A 24,161-nucleotide genomic window follows, 5' to 3' on the forward strand; every position below is an offset into this window, starting at 1 on the left:
ATATCGAAAATAGTATTTCCATCTTCATAATGAACAAAATACAAATGAACGAAGTTGACATTTACCATAATGGGAGGTTTTATTGTTGTTAAAAAATGATCTAGAAGCAACTACGAATGCTTTCTCAATGTTGACATTTTGAAGAGGATTTAATATCAATTTAGATAATATAATATAAATTTTGGAGATAGATGGATTTTATATCAAAGAAGTACTTTATCAAGGAAAAGATAATGCAACAGCAAAATGATATGAGAAATAGATAACCTATTATGGCTCCACCTGGCTATTTCTGTTTAAGACACTTGGTTTCCTGATAAATAATTTATCTTGTTTATTACTGGATCAACTGGGAAATTCTTCCCTTTATTTGAAATGTATATGCATTGGGGTGAACTTTTGGCCAGAGTTCCTCAAGATGAAAACTGTTAATTGAAAGGTTTCATTTCCTCCTTAAAATTGATCAGCAAAGGGAAAGGCCATTGTTTGCACAGATAATTAGAAACCCTTGCTAGCATTAGCTTTTCAATTGATGAGGGAGAAAATAGCTATTTTAATTTTATGTACTATTGGGCTGGTTTAGTTTAATGAATATTGATTCATTCAGATTAATTTGAAATACTAACATTGTACGTGGTGAACAGAACAGGGCCAAGCTCATTTATTAATGATTTTGTTGTCTATCTGATTAGGTTAGTCTTCACTTAGAACTCTGAAATCAGATAAAGTAAGGAAGAAAGGAGGAAATTAAAATTCATTTAGCTCCATTTATGTGCCTAGCACTGTGCTAGGACCTTTCATATAAAATATCTAATTTAATCATAATGACAATCTTTTTTTTTTTTTGAGATAGAATCTCTCTCTGTTGCCCCGGCAAGAGTGCAGTGGTGTCAGAACTCATGGCAACCTCAAACTCCTGGGCTTAAGTGATTCTCCTGCCTCGGCTTCCCAAAGTGCTAGGATTACAGGTGTGAGCCAGTATCTGGCCCATAATGACAATCTTAGTTGTTGAAAATTATGATCTCCAGTTTTTGCACCTTCTAAACTTCATTCTTAATCTCTTTTCCTTTAAGACTTAAACTCTCTAATTCTTTCCCCTCCCCTCCCCCGGTGTGTAGGAGGAGCTAAATAAATATTAGCTTGGAAAAAGTGATTTTCTGTTTGGCAATATTTAGACAAATGGTACCACGTTTTGTTGAAAAGGCTCATTCTCAGTTTTTCCCAGTCTGCAGCCAGTGGCAGCTTCTGGAACATAATTTTAATTGCCACCTGAATGATTATAAAGGGCTGCAGTGCCACAGCCAGAATCCTTTTTGTATACATTACACATGCCTCTGTTTTCTTCAGGAGGCAGACTGACAGTCTAAGATTACAGTGGGCACAAAAGAGTTTATCATTTTGTTTGGCCCATTAGGCAATAATCTGATGCCATTTCTAATTAATGCAAGAAGCAGAATAGACGTTTTAGCCATTAGAGATTGCATTTTAGGACAACTCAAATTATTTCATGACCTGAATCAAACATTACCGATAATAAAGAGGAAATTGACATTCTCCCAAGGTATTTCCAATAATTTCTAATCACATCAAAGCCCTGATGTGCGATCTCAGACTCCAGTCCTTTTTCCCCAACCTCCCTTGGCCATTCCAGTTCCACAGTAACAGGGCGGGAGGTGTCGCCAGTCCCCTAGGAAAGGCTTGTGACCAGCCTTTGCTGATGCAGTTCGGGGTACCTGTGTGATCACCACTGTCCCACTTAACTGTTCTCAACCATTTAGTCCCACACCACAGACATTTGCCCAGGAGCCTCAGTCTGACGTTTGGGAACACGCTTTGAGTTGTAACCTCCTTTTCCTTCTCTTTTTCTTTGAAGATGAGGACACCCGAGGTGACTTTTTCTTTTAACTCTGAGCTTCTGATAGATGTTGAGTGATTGATCTTCTTACAGCTCTGAGGACTAGACCCTTAGCTTTAAACGGAGGTTGAAGTCAGAGCATGAAGATGCACAGAGAAGTGTCCTCTGTAGCTACAGAGGATTCCATTATTTGTTCAAATTACGTGTTTTAAAAAACAGTTTTCTTATGTTATATTATGATTATATTATTACAATAAAAAAGGGATAGTGCTCATGGGGTCTCAACACTTTACTAGCGTTGACAAATCACTGGGAGCAAGGAATCTATAATTTCAATTAATATTACATTTTCAAGAATAGGAATAGCAATATTCTAATAAGTTTCACCCTATTTAAATATGCCCTGGAAGACTGGTTGAGGACCAAACCAGAACAAAGTGTGAGGACATTTTACCTCCTCACTAAAAACTGAATTTCTCTTGTAATTGAATCCTGATGTGTTTTGAGGATTAAGAACTTACAGGAATTCATTTTGAAATTTCTAGCTGATTCAAGCTTCTCTCCTTTGCTTTTTCTCCAAAAGCAAAATGCAGGAAAATTACTGAAGAGGCATTTAAAAGATAAACAAACAAACCCCTCTTCCCACAAGATAGGAAATCCTGCCAAAAAGACATGAGCTCAGAATTGAAGAGACCTTAGGCTTCACTCTTCATAAACTCCACTATCAGCAAGAAGAAATAAATATTAATGCATTTGATAAGAGAAAAGGCTAGAAGAATTTCTGCCCAGAAACTAGGGAGGGAGAGTTGTGAAATAGTGCAGGCCGATGCAGACACTCTGGATGTTCCAAAAATGAATGTAAAATTTCAGAGTCACATTATATAGTGATTTGAAGCAGGTTAGGTTAGTAAGGCACCCGTTTATGCTTAGGCAGGTGTATATAGTATACCTTGTTTCAAGGAGTATATTATTGTTAACTTCCCTAAGTATACAAATGGTATAAAATCATCATAAAGCTTGTTGTTTTAAGAAAGAATGTGGGTTTTCATAGGGGAATAAGCAATACTCGTTCATTTTAAGCTTTGCCTATAGGAAATGTTTTATAATACAGTATTTGTTAAATAAATGAAAAAAAATCATGTGCATCAGCCAATAATTGTAACACAAATGTCTATTTTTAAAGTGTTTTAGAGCCTACGAAGAGTTTGAACTTATGTGATCCTTGCAATGACTCCATGAGGTGGATACGGCAGATATGATGATGCCACTTTTGCAGAGGAGCAATCTGATGGTCAAGGAGGCCAAATGGTTTGCCTCTGGTCAGGGCTGGCCCCACGGGCAGGTGACCTGTGCAGTCCCACAGGGTCCTGTGCTTGAAAGGACTCCACGCTTGGTTTAATGCTCTGCCATAGCCATGTTGAAATTTTAATAATTCTTGAACCAGGGGCTCTCTATTGCCTAAATGTAAATATTACATTTCCTTTTCAAATAAATCCAGAATCTTAAAAGCAGTGGAATATCTTTTTAAAAAGTATAAAAATATTGAAAGGTTACCTTATAGTAGAGTGTATGAAGACAGATTGCTAAGAAAGAAAGGCAGATTTGTACTAAATGCAGAGAAAACTGAAATACTTGATTCAATTTACACAAGTTGTTTAATTCCTTTATACCTTAGCTTTTCATTTTACGGCAAGAAGGTAGTTATAAATAGTCATGGTTGGTTTATGGAAGTATATTGCATAATTTAGTAAATGCATTAGGAGAAGGTAAATTATTTATCTGTGACACAAATGGCTAAGTAATAGCCCCCAAAAGGTGATCGAACTTTCCATATTTGGATTTAAAGCTGGCAAAACATATGACTAGCTGAATCACGGTTCTTGATGATCCACAAGGCCATGCAATACCCCTGCCACTCCCAGAAATCATCAGATAACAAAACAGTTTTCTGGGATAAGTAAAGTGAGGCTCATTTAATACTGTTTATAAAACATAAAACTCTTCTAGGGCTGATCGCCTTAACATAACCATGCAGGACAATTGTTTTATTTCCATGTGAACTTTATTACCTAAGGGGTGGGAGAAAGAAGACATTATTTGGGGGGGGGGAGACAGCAACAAACTGGAAATACCAAGCTCTGCTTTCAGTTCAAGTCAACTCAACTTAGACAACAATGTCCAGAAAGGCTGTATCACTTAAAATTGTATGATTGACTCTTAAATTGGGATGAAATGTCACTAATGGAACAAATCTTCTGGCCTTAATGAAAGAAACAGATGATTGCATTAAGAAAGAAGGAGCTGGCTATGAGTTGGTGGAAACAAATACAAATATCTGAAAAAGTAAGTATGAGGATAATGTAGGTAGCACCTTAAATCATAAATAGATTAGAAATAGCATGATTTTATCAGTTTTATGATGCCAAATGCTGTAGATAAAGATGGGAAAGAAACAGTAACTAGGTGTGAGTAGAATCTTTCCTGTATTTTTATTTTTCTTCTTTTATAACAGTATTCTTCTTCATTCTCTCCTCCCCTTCCTCCTTTTCATTTCCTTTCATATACGGTTTAAGGCATTGTTCTGATAGAAGTGGTAAGAATTAGAGCGTTATTCATTCAATGTATTTTAATCCTTCAAGCCAATATTGCAAGTCTGCTGTATGAAAGGTACTGGCTGGTCAAAAGCCTTCACCCTCAAATCATCCTAGGGAGACACACGCACACAATTGACTGCAATTTGAGGCAATGTGCAATCAGCTCTGTAATGATGGGGATATAGAGGAGGTAGTGATTAATTTATCAGTTGAAAAATATTGAGGTTTCAAGACCTGTCTGGATAGTCACAAGACACTGGATGCCTTAGTGAGAAATCCTGAGACACAGAACAGAGATTTGGATTCAGTCTTAGCTCTGCCCCTTATCAACTATGTGTTTCTGAACAAGACATTAACTTCCCAAACTGTGGTTTCTTTATCAACTGTGTATCATGATACCTATCTTGCCTTTTTGCTGGACTGTTGTGATTGTCATATCAGATTATGCGATTCAATCTGTACAATATTTCTTCAAGTCCAGCTATAATGTCAGGCCCTGTGCTAGGCATCAGGAGACATAGAACAGTAAGATGCTCCCAGAATTTGAGCAGTTCCCAGTCTGTAATAAAAATGGCTAATTCTAATCCATACGGATTAGAATGAGGCCAGGCTTGTATTGTAAATGAGTTTAAAAAACATTTTAAAATCATGGAGACTGTTGGGTTCCCTGACACACTGTGGAAAGCAAGCCCAATCTTAATGGGGCAGCCTCTGCCACCTTCAGCTGATTGTGGTTATCTAGGAATTCTAGCTAGATTCCAAGATAAATTTTCTTAAAATTTAAAATGCAAAATGTGCCTATTTTTAATGTTGACATCAATTAAAAATTATCTAAACATTTTGTATGCAAATGTAACTGGAGAATGGAATCGACTTATGAGATGGCTATTTGCAAATTCTGGTCCAGATAGGCATGCATGTGAATAAATCACAAAGCAGACATTAGGTGTAGAAGTGGCCCAAGCTAGCTTCCAGTGAGTCTAGGGTGGAAGAAAAAGAATGTGATTCATATACTACAAAAGGTATTTCTTCAGAGGTGGTGATCGTGCTGAATTAAAAAATGACGAAAACTTTGTTCACCAGAAAATTAATTTGAACAAAAAAGGAAGCATGCTTAAAAACTCAGTGAATTTTCCTGGTGATGGACACACTGAAAGCCCTGACTTCAACATTATACAGTGTATCCATGTAATAAAAGCGTTTGTAGCCACTTAATAATTTGAAATAAAAAAAAACTCAGCAAATTTGATGCTGCTAGATACAAAAGGGAGGACAAGAGGAAGTAAGAGGAGAAAAAAGAAGAGCAAGATGGTATGTGGTCTCACGTGACATTCTGAGAAAACTGGATCCTTCTCACTGTCATGGGAATAGTGAGCACAGGGGAGAATCACAGTCAGATTTCTATCCTAGAAAGATCATTCCAATAGCAGAATGGAGGAGGACTGATGAGGAATAAGGCTGGAGGGCTGGAGCCCACTTAAGAGGCTATGGAATAGGAATGGAAACGATAGAAATTGAAATTGATCTGTAACTTAGAAAGCATTAACATGTGGTGCTATTATATTACCATTTTTAATTGATATTAAAATGTGCAGTCTTTCACATTTTAACATCTTTGCAATCAGGGTGCATCCTGCAGTCCATGAGATGTCATAGTTAAATCACTGGCAGTTTTTCTTTTTTTTAAGCGGTCATAGCATAATGACACCTCTGAATATCAACAGTGTCTTTGGTTCAGTGAAATGAAATAATAGTCATGGACTCCTCACCACTAACCTGAAGAAACATGGAATAAGTTCTAGTAAGTAAGAACCCACCTACACCTCTGGAAGGGAGGCTTTAGACATTTCTCTGCTTTGGCTACCAGCCACTCCCCCTTCCTGGGTGTCCATGCAGATGTGCAGTCCCACAGGAGCTGGGAGCTGGTGTAAATGCGTGAAGCTACTCAGGGGCCCACAGGCCCTCTCTACAACACAGTTGCTGTTCAGGTCTCACCCCTGCTGCTGGACACAAGTAAGGAGTTAGTTTTGCCAGACTCAAGGGAAAATGGAAATGTGACTTTTTGGTGAAATCTTTCAATTTTTAAATGTTGGCAAGACATTTAACATAAAAAAAAAAAGAAACAAACAACCCTGTTCAGGCCAAATGAAACACATTTGTGTGCTCAATAACCCACCAGCCTCATCTCTGCCAAGCTCCTTGTTGAAGGAGTGATCCTGCTGACATCTAATCCTTACAGTTTCTTACTATTAAATGCTAGATGTCATTGAATGCCAGTGACAAGCCTAAGTCATAGCTGGGACATATGAAATCTCTTCCTTGTCTGTACCAGCCATCTGGTATAGCTCTCAGACACATGAATCCTTTAGAAGCAGCAGTGGGGGTTATCTTAAGGCTTGTAATCTAAAATGGGTTAGTTATTTTGTCCTAACGTATGCCTGTTTGATCATCTATTCAACAGGAAAAATTCTTGAGCACAGTGTTTTGACATAATATAATTATATCTCATGCCGCAAAATTCTTTTCTTCTCCAGAAACAATAACAGATGCTGTTGATGTTTAGAAAACTGCCGGGAATGCTAAAGGGGAATTTCTTAATTTTGACCTTATAGATTTATCATTTGTTAATCTTATTGAATCATAAGTTTTGTCAACATTTGTAATTTACTCTTAGTAAATGCATAAAGAGTAAACATATTACTTTCCTCTTTCTTTTTTTTTTTTTTTTTTTTTTTGAGACAGGGTCTCACTCTGTCACCCAGGCTACAGTGAAGTGGCATAATCGTAGCTGCTCACTGCAGCCTTCAACTACTGCAGTCAAGCGATCCTACTGCCTCAGCCTCTCGAGTAGCTGGGACTACAGGCACATGCCACCATGCAGGCTTCTTCTTCTTCTTTTTTTCTTTTTAGACAGGGTCTTGCTCTGTTGCCTGGGCTAGGGTGCAGTGGTGTCATCATAGCTCACTGCAACCTCAAACTCCTGGGCTCAAGCGATCCTCCTGCCCCAGCCTCCAGAGTAGCTGGGACTACAGTTGCACACCACCGCACTCAGCTAAATTTATCTATTTTTTGTAGAGACAGGGGTCTCACCATGTTACTCAGGCTGGTCTCAAACTCCTGGCCTCAGGCAATCCTCCAGCCTCAGCCTCCCAAGTGTTGGGATTACAGACACAGGCCACTGTGCCTGGCCTACTTTTCTCTTTTGCAACAATAAAGTCCAATTCTCATTTAATAAGGTGATACAAATTAAGAAAAGAGTTTTGCTGCTGGCAGCGATGGAGTAACAGGTACTACACTCGCCCTTCTTTTATAAGCAGCCTCCACATAATGCATGAGAAAGTTGTTTTCAGGCACTGAACAGTGGGCAATACCGGGCTGTGATCATTGAGAGAAGGAGAACACAGGTGAGCACCACATTCACCTGGGCTCTCTAACTGGGGACAATGTATGGTGAGACTTTATGAGACTAAGCAGAGCAACTGTGGAGGGGCTGGGAGCTAACAGAGATCTCAGAGGGTAGGCAGGTATGCACAATTGGAAGACATTAGATCTCTAGCCAAGCCAGGGTGGAGAGACATAACTGACCACCTCAGAGTGAGACCTTGGGAAGATTATACCTCAGGAGGAAAGACCACATCCTAGAGCAAGGGCCAGTGACATAGGACCAATATCAAAATTCAGAAATCTACCCCAATAACAAATAAAACCAAGCTTGATAGGAACAAAAGAATTTGTCAGCAATTTAACAGTCTGCTACTAAAAAAAAATGCAACTGTATTTAAAAGAAGAAAACATAATCCAGACTCCCTAGTGTGTATCATTTAAAAATGTCTATCACAGAATTTAAAAATTGCTAGACATTCAAAGAAGCAAAAAATTGTGACCTATAATCAGGGAGTCAGGGGGAAGCAGTTAACAAAATAGACTTGGATATGATCTAGATGTTAGAATTAGCAGATAAGGACTATAAAACAACTATTGTAAATACATTCAAGAACATGAAGCAAAATATGACCATAATGAGTAAACATACAGAATATTTCAGCACAGAAATAGAAAATATAAAAAAGAGCCTAATAGAAATTTTCAAATTGAAAAATTCATTATATGAAATTAAAAATTCACAGGCTTAAGATTGGATTGAAGGCTGCAGAAGAAAGTATCAGTGAAGTTGAAGACAGATCAATAGAAATTATCCAATCTGAAGAATAGGACGGAAAACAATTGGTAAAAGTGAACAGAGCCTGAGTAACTTGTGGGAAAATATCAGGAGGCTACCATACATGGAATATATATCTCAGAGGGTGCAGAGATCCAGGTGCTAGGACCGAAGTTACAACTAGCTGCTGTCAGGCAACAATTTAAGGAAATTTTTTAGCAGTCACAATAAAGTTTTGAGAAACTGGAGCCACACAGTGGAGAATACAATGGTTCATGGTTAGACTTGATGAGCAGAGTTGAAATGGAAGTAGTTTGTAATGTAAGCCCTTGAAGAAGGAAATACTGGTCAAGAATTATACCTGCAAACCAGTGAATGTGGAGTAAGCTAACATTAAGGTGAAACAATAAACGAGGAATGTATCTGGAGACAGCCAAGGAGTCAATAGAAGGCACCAGGTAAGAAGGACATGAGGTAACATGAAATGAGGTGCTTATCCTTGCTTCCTGCAGGATTCAGCAAGTGAATGAACCCAAGAAGGGAGAGTGCAGTTATGGACAGATTTTGACCCTAAACTTATTAAATCCTTGGGCTTGGGCACTTCTTAAGATCTGGGGTTCAATATCTTTCCTTAACATGATATTTTTGAGATGTACTTTAGGACTGTAATATTTAACTGACTTGGGAAACTGCCAGGTCTAATGGCAATTTCTAAATTTCGAAGGTTAGCCATTCTTCCAGCTGTAGACTCAAAATGCCAAATCAGTAATTAAATAACCTGAGCAGTTTTCCTACTGTTCTTTGTTGATTTAAGGTTCAGATTTTTTTTTTTTTTTTTTTTTTTTTTGGTCTTTGATGACCACAGAACATCTTGAGGCACTCTAGCATTGAAGAGCATTGAGGAGTTGCAGGGTGACAGAAATGGAGAATGAAACAATGAAAAACTATCTTAGGATAGGGCAAGATGTGTGCTAACATTAAACACTTACAGACTTTGACTTTTTTCAGACATCTGTTCCTGAATATGACTCTACTTTCACCCCTAAGAAGAATCAATTTTGAGATTATAACCAGGCTTCTTTAATAATTCATCTAATCTAAAAATCAATGAAAAGAATAGGCTTCTTAAATAATAGCAAGGCAATTATGTAGGAGAAATGTGATGATATATAGAGTTGCATACTTATTTTCAACCTATGATTGACAGTTCTTTTAAATCACAGTTTTGCTTTTAGACATTTACATAATGAGCATTAGGAAGATTTTTACTGTAAGTACATACATTGAAAATAAAAACTTTAAAAATCAAATGCAGGCCAGGCACAGTGGCTCACGCCTGTAATCCTAGTACTCTGGGAGGCCGAAGCAGAGGATCACTTAAGTTCAGGGGTTCAAGAACAGCCTGAGCAAGAGCGAGACCTTGTCTCTACTATAAATAGAAAAAATTAGCCGGGCATGGCGGTGTGTGCCTATAGTCCCAGTTACTTGGGAGGCTGAGGCAGGAGGATCACTTGAGCCCAGGAGTTTGCGGTTTCAGTGAGCTATGATGATGCCACTACACTCTAGCCAGGGCAACAGAGTGAGACTCTGTCTTAAAAAAAAGAAAATCAAATGCAAAATAAATCAAAAGAACAAAATTAAGTATATTGAAATGTTTAAAAATAATTAATATTTTTACATAACTATATCTATTAACCAAGCACCTTCAAAATTAGAAGAAGATATAATAAGATTCTTTGGTTCCATTTCAAGACCCCTCCCATTTAAAAATTGAAATTATTTAAAGGCTGATGGGACAACCTTAGCAAAGACAATTTTACACGGCTATGAATCATATCATTGTAGAGACACAGCTGAAACCAAAAAACAGAGTAGTCAACAGTACCTCCAGACTTCTAAGTTTTAAGAGATTCAGTATCTGAAGTTCTCTTGCATTTCCAAAGAGCAAGGAAAGCCAAGCTCCATTGCTTTCCTCCAAATGATTGCAAATGTCCCACTAGGTCCTCCCCCAGAAAGGCAATCTCTGAGTTATAACCTCCATTATAGGAAAATGTCCTCGATGGTCAATTGTCTGAATATGGTGTAATCTCATCTTAATTCTGTGAAATATTATTCTGAACCCAGACTTCAGACTTCCTGTTTCCATTTTGAATCAGATTTTATCTCTACTTGGCCCTTTGCATGCATTTGGGTGTCAGTCTCTCAGCTAGTGAGTGACCAGTTATGTCAACATGCCTGGATTTCTTTTGGAGGAAAGAGTAAAGTTAAATCAATTTCTCTTTCTTTCAAACAAGAAGGGAGTGAAGATGGGAAGAGCAAAGGAGTGATATAAAAAAAAAAAAGCAAGAAGAAAAGTCTGTGTTAAGAGAGAGATGGAAAAAAATTGATAGTTGTTCCCTATATATTGGGAATGAGGAACGTGTTTAGGTGAACTGTAGGGTGAAGAGCTTCTTCCTATACTAGGTAGTCCTGAATGTGTTAGCAAAGGACTTTATACTTGAAACATCTTCGTCTTTTTGTTGAAGAATATGTTGTGAATGAATAGACATGAGCGGTGAAGCTTTATTTTTTTTCAGTTGAACAGCTCCCTAAATATAATATCCTCTGATCTATAATCTCCTTGCTTCCTTTGGATCTCAGGCAATTTTATGGTGATTCTCTCTTTATAGATCCTATTTTGAAATGAAGATGCAATGCTGTACAAAATATTCTTTCTGTGTTAGAAATTAACTGTTAATGTGCTTTATGCCAAAATAGTTTCTATTTCTATATAAACATCCTGAAAATATGATTCCTTTCTAAAATTATATTTGCATGCTTAAGTCAACCATATAATTTCAGCAAAGAATGTAGGTTATATTTTTGAGAAATACTGAATTGTTACTTTCACATAAATTTATTTAGGCTGTTCTGTTCTTTTAATTTACTCTTTCCAGCTGTTATAAAGTTATTTCTAGTATACTTGTGTTCTGAGGTTGAGCAATCAAAAATCTATTTTGTTAATTTTTTTAAAAAGCTTTGCTAGGACAGTGATTTATATTTTGAAATTATCAATAGGTTAATTTTTTTTTTTTTTTAGAGACACATTCTGTCACCCAGGCTGGAGTGCAGTGGTGTGTTCATAGCTCACTGCAACCTCAGACTTAATAGGTTAATTTAATGTGATGAGGAAATTAGGGAATGGATGCTACTTAATATATTTTCTTTTACATGCATTGTTGAATAATATCAGTTTTTCAATTTGTATAAAAAATGAAAATTAGATTTTGTTGTCTTCTGTTTGCAAATCACTTTCCTTTGCATTTCTTTTCTCTTTTTTAAAATTTCATCAGTTCCTATTACATGAAAATAGGATAGGTTGAATGCTATATACTACATTTTGATAATAGGGTTTTTAATCTTGTCTTTAAACAATATAGCTTTCCTGGAAAGTTTTTTTAACTGCATTTTTATTAAGGTATAATTTACATATAGTAAATTTCCCCTGTTTTATTGCACAGTTTTGCCTGTTTTGGCAAATATATAAAGTTATGCAAACATTACCACAATCAAGATATAGAACAGTTCCATCATGTGAAAAAATTCCCCCATACTCATTTGTAGTCCATCCTTCCCCAAGCTGTGGGCCTCTGACAACCACTGATACAAATATTCTCTGTCCCAGTAGTTTTGTCTTTGCAAAAATATTATATAAATGGAGTCATACAGGATAAGGCCTTTTGAGCCTGGCTTCTTTTACTTGAGATGTTGTATTAGAGATTCATCCAAGTTGTCATGTGCACCCTCATTCATTCCTTTTCATTTCTAGGTAGAATTTCACTGTATCCATGTATCACAAATTGTTAGTCTGTTTCACAGTTGAGGGATATTGAAACTGTTTCTAGTTTTTTGGCCATTATTAATAAAGATGATGTGAAGATTCATGTTCAAGTTTTTTAGTGAACATAGTTTTTATTTCATTTGAGTAAATTCCTAGAAGCGAGGTAGATGGGCTGTGTGACATGCCTAACTTCATAAGAAACTGCCAAGCTGCTTTCTAAAGTAGCTGTACTGTTAGGCATTCTCACCAGAAATGCATAAGAGTTTCAGCTGCTCTGCATCCTCACCAGACGTTTTTTTAGGGCATCCAAATAAATACTGTTTAAATTAAAATAAAAATGTAGCACTGAATCTCTAAATGAAACGTCTTATTTGGGAAGACAGAATTGCAATTTGGGGCACATACACAGACTGGGTGGTCTTGGTAGATCTGAAGAACTAAGAGGAGGTTGAAGGTTTCATAGAAAAGGAGAACTGTTATGCATTGTTCTTTGAGAAAGTTCATTTGCACTAGTAAAGGTCTGAAGAGCTGGCAAGCTCTGATTGGTGAGTGACTGCAGTGGGCACAATTAGTTCTAGAGTTGTAGCAAGTTATTTCAGCAGCTATAGATAAAACTGGTCTCAGGTTATAACAGGCAGTTTCAGCAGCCAGATTTGCAGCAAATTACATTTTTGGAGCAATGTTACGTGTCCTGAATGCCTTTTCCCTTGGCCTCTTGACTCTACATTGGTTGAGTATGACAATTATGACCTAATTCTAATGACCAGCTTTCACAGTGTGTAGTTCTATCCCCTTGCGATTTTAATTTGCATTTCTGTAATGATTAATGATGTTGCACATCTTTTGATATTATTTGCCATCCATATATTATCTTTGGTGAAGTGTATGTTCAAATATTTTTTAATTGAAAATAAAAATTATGTATTTTTATGGTATACAGCATAATGTTTTGAAATATGTATACATTGTGGAATGACTAAATTGAGCTAATTAACATATGCACTACCTCACATATCGTTTTTTTGTGGTGTGAATACTTAAAATCTACTGTCTTACCAATGTTGAAGTATACAATGCATTGGTATTAGCTATAGTCAACATGTTGTACAATAGGTCTTTTAAACTTATTCCTACTGGCTAACTGAAATTTTGTTTTCTTTGACCAACATCTCATCTCCCCATTCCCTCCACTCCTGAGCCTCTGGTAATCCTTATTCTACTCTCTGGCTTTCATGAGTTTGCCTTTGGAAGATTCCATATATTAGTGAGATCATGCAGTACTTGTCTTTCTGTGCCTGGCTTATTTCACTTGACATAAAGTTCCCCAAGTTCATCCACATTGTCATAACTGACAATATTTCCTTATTTTTAAAGGCTTACTAGTATTTCATTGTGTACATATACCACATTTTCTTTATCCATTCATCTATTGATGAACACCGTGGGTTGATTCCATAGCTTGGGCACTGTGAGCAGTGCTGCAGTGCACACGGGAGTGCAGTTATCTCTTTGACATGCTGATTTCATTCCCTTTGGCTATATATCCAGTAGCTAGATTGCTGGATCATACAGTAGTTTTATTTTTAAATTTTTGAGAAATATCCATACTGTTTTCCATAATGCGTATACTAACTTACATTCCCACCAACAGTGTACAAGGTCTCGTTTTTCCATATCCTCACCAAGACTTATCTTTCAGGTTTTTTTTTTTTTTTTTTTTTTTTGAGACAGAGTCTCACTCTGTTGCCCGGGCTAGAGTGAGTGCTGTAGCGTCAGCCTAGCTCACAGCAACCTCAAACTCCTGGGCTCAAGCAATCCTACTGCCTCAGCCTCCCGAGTAGCTGGGACTACAGGCGTGCACCACCATGCCCGGCTAATTTTTTTGTATATATTTTAGTTGTTTGGCTAATTTCTTTCTATTTTTAGTAGAGACGGGGTCTCGCCCTTGCTCAGGCTGGTCTCGAACTCCTGAGCTCAAACAATCTGCCCACCTCGGCCTCCCAGAGTGTTAGGATTACAGGCGTGAGCCACCGCGCCCGGCCATCTTTCAGTTTTTTAATAGTAGCCATTTTAACAGGTATGAAGTGATATCTCATCATTGTTTTAATTTGCATATTTCTGATGATTAGTGATGTTGAACACTTTTGCATATACCTATTGGCCATTTGTACATTGTCTTTTGAGAAATGGCTATTCAGGCCCTTTGCCGATTTTTTAATTGGGTTATTTGTTTTCTTGCTATTGAGTTGAGTTCATTATATATTTTGGATATTTACCCCTTGTCAGATGTATAGTTTGGAAATATTTTCTTCTCTTCTATAGGTTGTCTCTTCACTGTGTTGATTGTTTTCTTGACTGTGCAGAAGCTTTTTGTTTGATGTAACCCCAATTGTCTATTTTTGCTTTTGTTGTCTGTGCATTTGAGGCCGTATTCAAAAAATTATTGCTCAGACCAATGTTATAAAGCTTTTCTTCTATATTTTCTTCTAGTAGTTATACAGTTTCAGGCCTTCTATTTAAGTCTTCAATACATTTTGAGTTGATCTTTGTATATGGTGTGAGATAAGAGTCTAACTTCATTCTTCTGCATATGGATATCCAGTTTTCCCAACATGGTTTATTAAAGTGACTGTCTTTTCCCCATTGCATGTTCTTGGTATCTTTGCCAAAAATCAATTGACATAAATTTATGGACTTATTTCAGGGCTCTTTATTCTGTTCCATTGCTCTTTGTGTCTCTTTTCATGCCAGTACTATGCTGTTGTGATTACTATAGTAGATTTTTGCAATCAGTGTGATGCCGCCAGCTTTATTCTTTTTGTTTGAGATTGCTTTGGCTGTTTGGGATCTTTTGTGATTCCACAGGAATCTTAGGATTGTTTTCTCTGTCTCTGAGAAAACTGTCATTAAAATTTTGACAGGGGGTGCATTGAATCTGCAGTTCACTTTGGGTACTATGGACATTTTAACAATATTAATTCTTTCAATCCATGAACACAGGATATCCTTCTAGTTATTTGTGTCTTCTTCAATTTCTTTCATAAATGTTTTATAGTTTTCAGTGTACAGATCTTTCACTTCTTTGTTCAAATTTATTCCTAAGTATTTTTTCTTGATATTATAAATGGGATTTTTTTTGGGATAGTTAATTTTCAATATATAGAAACCCATTTGATTTTTGCATGTTGATTTTGTATCTTGCAAGTTTACTGAATTTATTTATTAGTTCTAAGAATTTGGGCGAAGTCTTTAAGGTTCTCTATATGCATACCATTCCTGCAAACAGGGAATTCAATTTTTCCCTTTTGATTTGGATACCTTTTATTTCTTTCTCTTGGCTAATTGCTCTGGCTAGTGCTTCTGGTACTATGTTAAATAGAAATGGTGAGAGTGGGAATCCATGTCTGGTCCCTGATCTACTACCTAATGTGTCATATAAGGACTTAGCAGTATTTTCCCAATTTCTTCCTTCCATCCTGCATGCTATTGCTGTCATATGTTTTACTTTTACACATGCTACAAACACAATGCACTGTTAATATTTTTGCTTTAGTTATTTTTTAGGGAAATTAAAAATAAGGAAAATTAACTTGATATTTACCTTTATTCCATTTCTTTGTGTATATGTCGTATCTTACCAAGGCTTTAAAAAATGTGGTAAATTTTTTCTTAACTATTAGAATTTACAATACACCAGTCTCTGACTTCTCTTGGTAATGTTAAAACTTTGTTGTGCTTAGATAGCCGGGAATGTGATTTTTATAGTTATGTGTGCTCACTTAGAATTTTAGAACTGCATATATCACAAGAGGTCCTTTGGCCTAATCTTTAAAATCTGACAAGTTTACTTCAAACTGATCTTATTATAAAACACTTCTAGAACTTCTCTTCTGAAGTTGAAACTTAAGCCTGTTTGTTCTGGAAGCCTCTTTTTGTCTCTGTCTCTTTCTCTTACTCTCTTCATTCATACGTTGAGTGGGAGCATTTTACCACACTTTCTTGCTTATTTTTTGGAGACAGGGTTTCGCTCTGTCACCCTGGCTACAGTGCAGTGGTGTCAGCCTAGCTCACAGCAACCTCAAACTCCTGGGCTCAACGGATCCTCCTGCCTCAGCCTCCCAAGTAGCTGGGACCACAGGTGCACACCACCATGCCCAGCTAATTTTTCTATTTTTTGTAGAGATGGTGTCTCGCTCTTGCTCAGGCCGATCTCAAACTCCTGATATCAAGCAATCCTCCCGCTTTGGACTCCCAAAATGCTAGGATTTCAGATGTGCGCCACCACACCTGGCCTTGTGCTTTTTAATGCTCTCTTTTTAGTAACCTTGCAGAAATAGGAAGATAGTTACTGAGTCCATTCTTACCATTTTCCTTTACAGGTTTAAAAAAAGAGGAGCTACCAGTTCCCATGCTAAGTAATGGAAGTGCAGACTGTTCTGACCCTCATAACAGAGTGTTGAACTTAAACACTCTCTCCGAAGCCATATGGTTTATTTTACTCTAGATATGTACCATTAGGAAAGCTCTGGGGTTCTGAAATTGGATGGATTTTCTCCACAAACTATGTTGACCTGAGGACCAGCTTTATTCCAGAGCCTACTGAATATAACAGCCCTAGGTTGTTACTTATATGGAGGTGGGGCAGGATGAAAAGAACAGGCTAGAAAACCTAGAATTTCCTGAGAACTATATTCAGTTGTGAGAAAAAAGTACTCTTGACAGCTAGGGCCAATGCTATAGCAGAACTGATACTCACTCATCAGTTATGAGGGTTACTGCAAAAGACACATATTTTCAAGCCTTCCCCTTTGATTCATGTCTGAAGCATAACATTTTCTTTTTGTCTTTTTCCCCCTCAAGGGGTGCTACATCCATTGTGTACAGATGCAAACAGAAGAGGACCCAGAAGCCTTATGCTCTGAAAGTGTTAAAGAAAACAGTAAGTTTATTTCATTATATAATAGCATCTTTAAGGGGCCTGTGACCTGGACAAGTCAGGAACCTGACTCAAAGGGCACAGTGGCCAGAGAGTCGCTATGGGCAGCTGACTCATTTGACTCTTGATGGTGAGAGTGTAACCCAAATAGGTTGTTGTCTCACGGAAACTGTGTGGCTCTTTGAAAGCAACTGGATCTCAGACTGCATGTGGTTGTGGGGATGTGAAGTGTGGACAGGAATAACAGAGTTGGAGAAGACACCTTGCTTTGTATATCAGTGATGTTCTTAGAGAGAGAGAGATATATATATAATTTCATATTTAAATATTAAAATCACATTTTGATATGCTAGAAAAGCTTGATATTTAAAAGAGGTTGAAATGAAACACAAATATATTTGTGAAAGGAGTCATCAGCTTCTAATGCCTAGATTTTCAAAGGTCAGGTTTGCTTTAGTGAAGTACAACTAGACAAATGCTAATGTTTCTGGGACTGAACCTGCTCATCTAGAAGTTTGTACTTGGATAAAAAGGAAGGATTTTGTTTGGGGGTTGCTTCTTTTGCCCCCTAACCCATAGGTAAGTTGAGGAGGCTAAAGTGGTTTAGGTTCATCTCTAATGAGTAAGAAATGCAGCAGGCAGGAGTTTGAAGTATAAGTGCCATAACCTGTGTAATACTGTCTGTGCCCCAGAGAGTATTGTGTCATTTAAATACCCTACTTGCACCTTCTGTCCTTAGATAGTTTCTGCTCATAAAACCACAAAAAGACAAGATATTCTTTTATAGCACATTCTTCCTTTTTCAAATTTTATGTGAACAAATGTGTAAAATACATATACATTTTTAAAAACCCAGTTATAAAATATGCTGAGAAGAATCATAAATTTTGAAGTCAAATAATACCATTTTGAGGCCAAGGGATTTTTTTCTCCTAAAGGCAGCTTAATATCACTAGCTGTTTATGCATTATCTGGCCCAGGGAAATTTTAGAATCTCCCATAATGAAGAATAGCATAATGGCACTGGGTTTTCAGCTGAGTAGAACTAGAATGACATTTTTAAGCACTGTGTTAGAATTTAAAGCAATAGCAAAATAACAAAGACAGTTTAATGGAAACAGGTAATAATTTAAATGGCAATTACCACTAACGAACTCTATATTCTGAATCTCCTGTTTGGTGTAGGCAATGACTTAAGTTATTTGAGAATGTAGAGGAAACTTTTGATTGATAAGGTTGGTAATTTTCCCTTTAAACCAGTTTCTTATAATCATAAAACTTATCTGAACTAAGGATTATGCAAAATTTTATGAAATAGGATTTCCTATTAAACATCTACTTTTTAATGAAAATAAATTGGCACACTTTCACAGCAGTCACACACAAAGTGTTTTAGGACTTAATTGTATCTTTTCTTATGGATAAAAAAAAGCTCAGCAAAATATGTGAGTGGTTATTTTTTTGTTCATAGTTGAGCAAACTTTGAGAGGGACTAGATATATGAAAGTTTAGAAAATAAACATTTAGAAATTACTTGTGAATGCTCAAAAATCCCAAAGGACAAAAGGCTGGTTTAGAGACTATTGATTTCTGTCAAAAGTCTTTGGATGAGTTGGAATAAGAGGTAGGTGAAGACATGTGGTGGGCTCAGGACTCAGACTCATTGGGAAGGCACAGCTCTGGTTCGCCCTCCCTGTCTCCTCTTCCCCACCTCTGCTGCGAAAACGTCTTCCTCGGAAGACAGGCGGGAAGAGGATGTGGATGGGAAGCGTGCATCAGCTGGAGCGGCAGAGCGGTACTGTAAGGCAGATGTTGTCAAACACAGTTACTGCTGTGCCAAACGGAATGAGAGAGAAAGCCCTGGAGAAACCTCGGCTTTGAATGTGAAGTGGATGCAATCCTCAGTATTGTCTCCTAGGATGAACCACAGGCGGAGATGTGTAAATGAGAGCAGGAGCAGGGAAAACCGCACAGAGCAACTGCCCCTGGTGCTTGATTCTATATAGGTCACGGAGACTGAGACTTCCTTATCCACATGAAATGAATGAAGCCTAAGAATCTATTTATAGAGGGAAAGTGATGCAGAAAAAATATTTTCTTAGATAATTCAGCCAAGGATTTACTCCTGAGGGCAAAAGGGGATTTCAAGAAGCTTTGGTTATTTATGAAATCATCTATTAGATTGAAACACATAAAATTGCCTTTATTAACCATTTTGACCTACAAAAATGGCAATTTTATGTGATTCAACTAACAAGTTTTGGGTCACTGTACTACCTCACTGGACAGTTCTCAGGTCTTCATTTTATGACTAGACAGACCTAAGTCTAGGAGGCCTGAAACTTTATTTACCTATCTACCTATCTACCTATCTATCTATCTTAGTCTCGTAGGGCTGGCCTAACAAACTGCCACAAACAGCAGGGCTTAAATCAACAAAAATTTATTCTCTCACAGTTTTGGAGGCCAGAAATCCAAAATCAAGTGCTGGTAGAGTTAGCTCCTTCAGAGAGCTCTGAGGGAGAATCTGCTCCACGCCTCTTTCCTCACTTCTGCTGGCAGCCAGGAATCCTTGGAGTTCCGTGATTTCGAGATCATCACTCTAATCTCTGCCTCCTGTGTCACATGGCCATTTTTTCTTTGTGGGTCTTCACCTCATGTTCTGTGTGTGCGTGTCTGTGTCCAAATTTCTCTCTTCATATAAGGACACCAATCTTGTTGGCTTAGAGGCCCTCCCTACTCCAGTATGACCTCATCATAACTAATTGCATCTGCAACAACACAGTTTCTAAATAAAGTCACATTCTGAGGTGCTGGGAGTTCGGACAGTCTCTCTTTTGAGAGGGGTTGTAATTCGACCCTAACATTATTTATAAGAGAGAACCTCTAAGGTGAATTTCAAAATATTTCATGCAATATTTTGTCTGAATACGAGTAAAACATATCATAAACTAAGGAAATTCATTCAATTTAAATTTATAGATGATCAAATTAATATATAAACATTTTTAAATCCAAGAAAGGTTTCCTATTGTCTTTTACAGTTATTTTTTTGATAACATTAATCCTCTTTCTCAGAGTCTGCTTAAACACTTTTTTGTGAGAGTTTACCCAAATTTCATATTGTGGCAATTTTAAGTTCCTTTCTTGTAGCTTAATATTTTAGGTAGGATTTAGTTCACACTAGCAATAAGGGACTTGTTTCCCCACAAGAAACCGTGATCATCATTGAGAATCCATTGTGCACTCAAATGTCTGGGTGATAGACTAACGCTCTGACTTATCCATGGGAATGAAGACTAAAGCACTGGCTCCCATGGGGCAATTCATGGTCCATTGATGGCCAGGTATAGGACAAAGGCAATACTGATAATGAACATAAAGTAAATTGTCATGTTTAGACAACTGGGTATTTTGGTTAGTAAATTGTCTGTGTGGGAAATTAACATGTAATTATAATAAGAAAAATATTTTTAAGTTAATCTATATTTTACATAAGGATATAGCACCATGTACTTTATATATAGACAACTATATTTCAGAGAATTAGAATACATTAAAATACTTATCAACCAGGGTCATAATGGCTGCAATTTACTTTCAAATGGCTAAATAACAACAAAAAGCTTGTGTGTATGTGTATGCACATAGAGGAAGAGAGAGGAAAAGCAAATATAGCAAAAATCAACCATTATAGAATGCAGGGCAGTATATTAGTGTCCATGCTGGTATTTCAACCTTTCAGATATATGAACATTCTCATCATGAAAAGTTTGGGAAAAATCATAATTCAACATTGAGATCCTGTTCAACATAATTGAACATTTCCTCTGGCTATTCAGAAAGCATTTCAAGATCTTGCAGTCTCTTAATGTTATGATAAACATCAGTGACTCTCTATTGTAGATGTATTGAAGTGCCAGAAAGTGATAATTGAACCAACTTTTTATCGTACAAAAAAAAAACCCTGGACATTTCCTGTAACAACATCATTTTTCTCATTGTGTCATTAATAGGGAAAAGATTTGACAGTAACAAGTCAGTAAACGAGAGAGGAAAATGTATTGAAGTGCTTTTTTGGTTGTTTATCTCTTTGATTTTTTTTCCACTTAGCTATTAGTGATCCTTGTACTAAGGAAGCCATCAAATCACTAGGTGTGGCATTCATCCTCTCCTCTTGGTCGGGGTGGCCTAAGTGCAATTTTTGTTTTCAGTAAATACCTCATTATCTTGTACATATTAACTAATTGGCTTGCAGTTATCAGAGGAACTTTTACTATGAACTTTGTAAATCATGAGTCAAGGGTGAAGGAAACCAGGCTAACCTTTTTCCTTCATGCCTGAGCCCTTCATCGCTCCGTTTTATGTGATGTTTAGAGGACATTGATGCAGAAGAGAAAGATTTTACTAAGCTACTTTGGAGCATTAAAGGATTCTGACAAACATGGCTAGTGGGACAACCAGGGATTTACAAGATGTAACCTTTTTATTGATGTTATATGCTGAACTTAAAACTGTATGAAAGGGAAAAAAAACAGATTCAAGAAAGTGTCAAAATCTGAACAGATTAAGCCCATGGAGCCTTCAGCCTGGACTGAATTTTGCTGAGTTAAATGGAATTCCAACTTTTGAAGAATGACACATGGTGCTAATGGAGTCACTATTTCAGGTGTGATTCACATGAATTATACTTTACCTTTCTTCCTTAGGAGCACATACCTCAGGGTGTATCTAAATGATCACACTTCAGCCTATAAATTTGACTCATTTTCAAGAAGAGCTGATTGAGATTTAAGAAATTTATAGGTATTCTGCCTCTCTTAAGAATAGCTGTGTGGTAGGGGGTGACATCACAGGATCCAGAGCCACTTCTTCCACTTACTAACTGTCTGACTTTTCAAGTTACAGAATGTCTCTCAATCTCAGTTTCTTAGTCTGTAAAAGGGTTTAAGAACATCTAGCTCACAGTTTTTTAGGGAGGATTAAAATACAATAATTTATGTAAGATATTTTCCAGTATACAGGAATAAATGTAATAACGTACAGGTAAGAAAGGGGGAACATTTATTATTAATTGGAATAAGTCTGCACAGATATTTTATAATAGTACCAGTTCATTCTATACAATTCTAATGTTCTCATTAGCTTGAGTTAAAATTGAGCAGTGATTAACACCAGACTATTACTGTGCAATTCTGTATGAATAAAATTAATTATGTTGTTTTTGGGGTGCTTTAAAATTTACTGCTAAAAATAGGCACATACTTTACTATTCTATCAATAAAATTTAATGTGGCACACAATAAAGATTTCTGATCGTATGACCTCCTGCTTAGACAAATCTTGGATTCCTGGCATACCTCGATTTAAAACACTCTCCACCCTATGGCTCTTTCTGATTCTTACCTTTGGAGCAGTGTGCCTAGATGCACAATACAGAAGCAGTTCCAAATCTAATTTTTGTTGTATTTTAGTTATTATAGTATAAAATTATCTATAGATTTCTGGAAAGGATTTCTTGAGTAATTTAAAGAACATTCACCTAAAAAGTGACTCAAAATTTTATAAAATTTTCCATAAGTATCAGTTTGGCCTTTTATCCTCATCTTAGTAAATGGAAGAATCACATACTGTGGTTTGCTATTCATTCTCTGAGTTAATTTTTAACTTCCATTCATTTTTTTCTTACATTCTTATGAGTTAGCATAAGATAATAACTATGATGTTGCAGGGGAATTTGAAGGATTGTTCTAGATTAAATTACAAACCGTACACAGGCTTCCTCCCAAATTCTTGCTAGATGAATCTCCAGGACATCTCCATTAGAGGAGATTTTCAGTTTCCCCAGTTTTAAAATAGGGGTACTACTATTTATACCACTGGGTAGACTGCGGATTACCTGAAATTATACATGAATAAATACATTTACATACCATTGTACTGTCTGCATGTATTAGGCATTCACCAAATGTACACTCTCTTCTCCATTCCAGCCTTCTTTTTCTTTGTAATTTTCATATCTTTTATCAACTTTCCTAGAAGATTATTTTAGGAAAAATACACTACATTTATGTAGAGAACTATTTTTGAAATCCACGTGTGCTGTACTAATTTGCAAAGTGATGGACGTTAGTCAATTGACAGACGTTAGCTGCCCCATCCTCCCATCTTTCCACACACAGGTGCACATGCATGCATAGGTACATTAATATCTCTTTATGAGGAACTGGCAACCTGGAATTTTAAATCATTTCATGATTTTAAAATGATACTCTTACAGATAATATTTCATACTCCATGAGGTAGATGTTATCACCATTTTGTAAATGAGTATCCACAAGATTAAATAACAAAATCTACTTTTGAATGATTCCTGCATAGCCAGCCCAACAGTCATCTACAAATAAATGTCCAGAACAATTGATTTAGACTATATTAACATTTTATTATTGCCCATAGAGTTATACAACTGAGAGAAACATTAGCAAATCATACTTTCTAATTATGCTTTAAGGAAGATAAATAATTCTACCTTAAGAAAGGTAAATATAAAATTATCTGAAATTGTTATATATGTATTTAGATTCTTTTGGAATAAAGGTTTTAATTGTTTCCCTTAGTAACTTTTATCAATATCCATTACAGAGTTCCAGTCCCCATCCCAATGGAATTTTCTTTTTTTTGTTTTCAGGATATTAAGCCTATTTTTTCTTTTTCAGGTTTTCTGGACTAATGGGTAATGCATGCATTATCTAATGTGTAACAAATCATTCACCATTTAGTGGATTAAAAGGACA

General features: G+C 36.6%; 1 protein-coding gene across 2 annotated transcripts in view; it reads left to right on the plus strand.

The window, feature by feature from the left end:
- The window catches only part of CAMK4 (calcium/calmodulin dependent protein kinase IV), a 218,511-nt gene that overhangs the window by 84,825 nt on the left and 109,525 nt on the right, over positions 1-24,161 (plus strand). The window contains exons 1-2 of one of the 2 annotated variants that reach the window (XM_045566345.1): positions 4,189-4,198; positions 17,289-17,367. Coding sequence is in view for 1 of the 2 variants with exons in the window: in XM_045566341.1 (XP_045422297.1) it covers positions 17,289-17,367 (79 nt within the window). In the remaining variant the exon portion in view is untranslated. Of the gene's footprint in view, positions 1-4,188; positions 4,199-17,288; positions 17,368-24,161 lie in introns of those variants that run through there. The other variant, XM_045566341.1, reaches the window with a different exon arrangement.

This window comes from Lemur catta, chromosome 12 (assembly GCF_020740605.2).
Source record: "Lemur catta isolate mLemCat1 chromosome 12, mLemCat1.pri, whole genome shotgun sequence".
NCBI classification, from domain to species: domain Eukaryota; kingdom Metazoa; phylum Chordata; class Mammalia; order Primates; family Lemuridae; genus Lemur; species Lemur catta.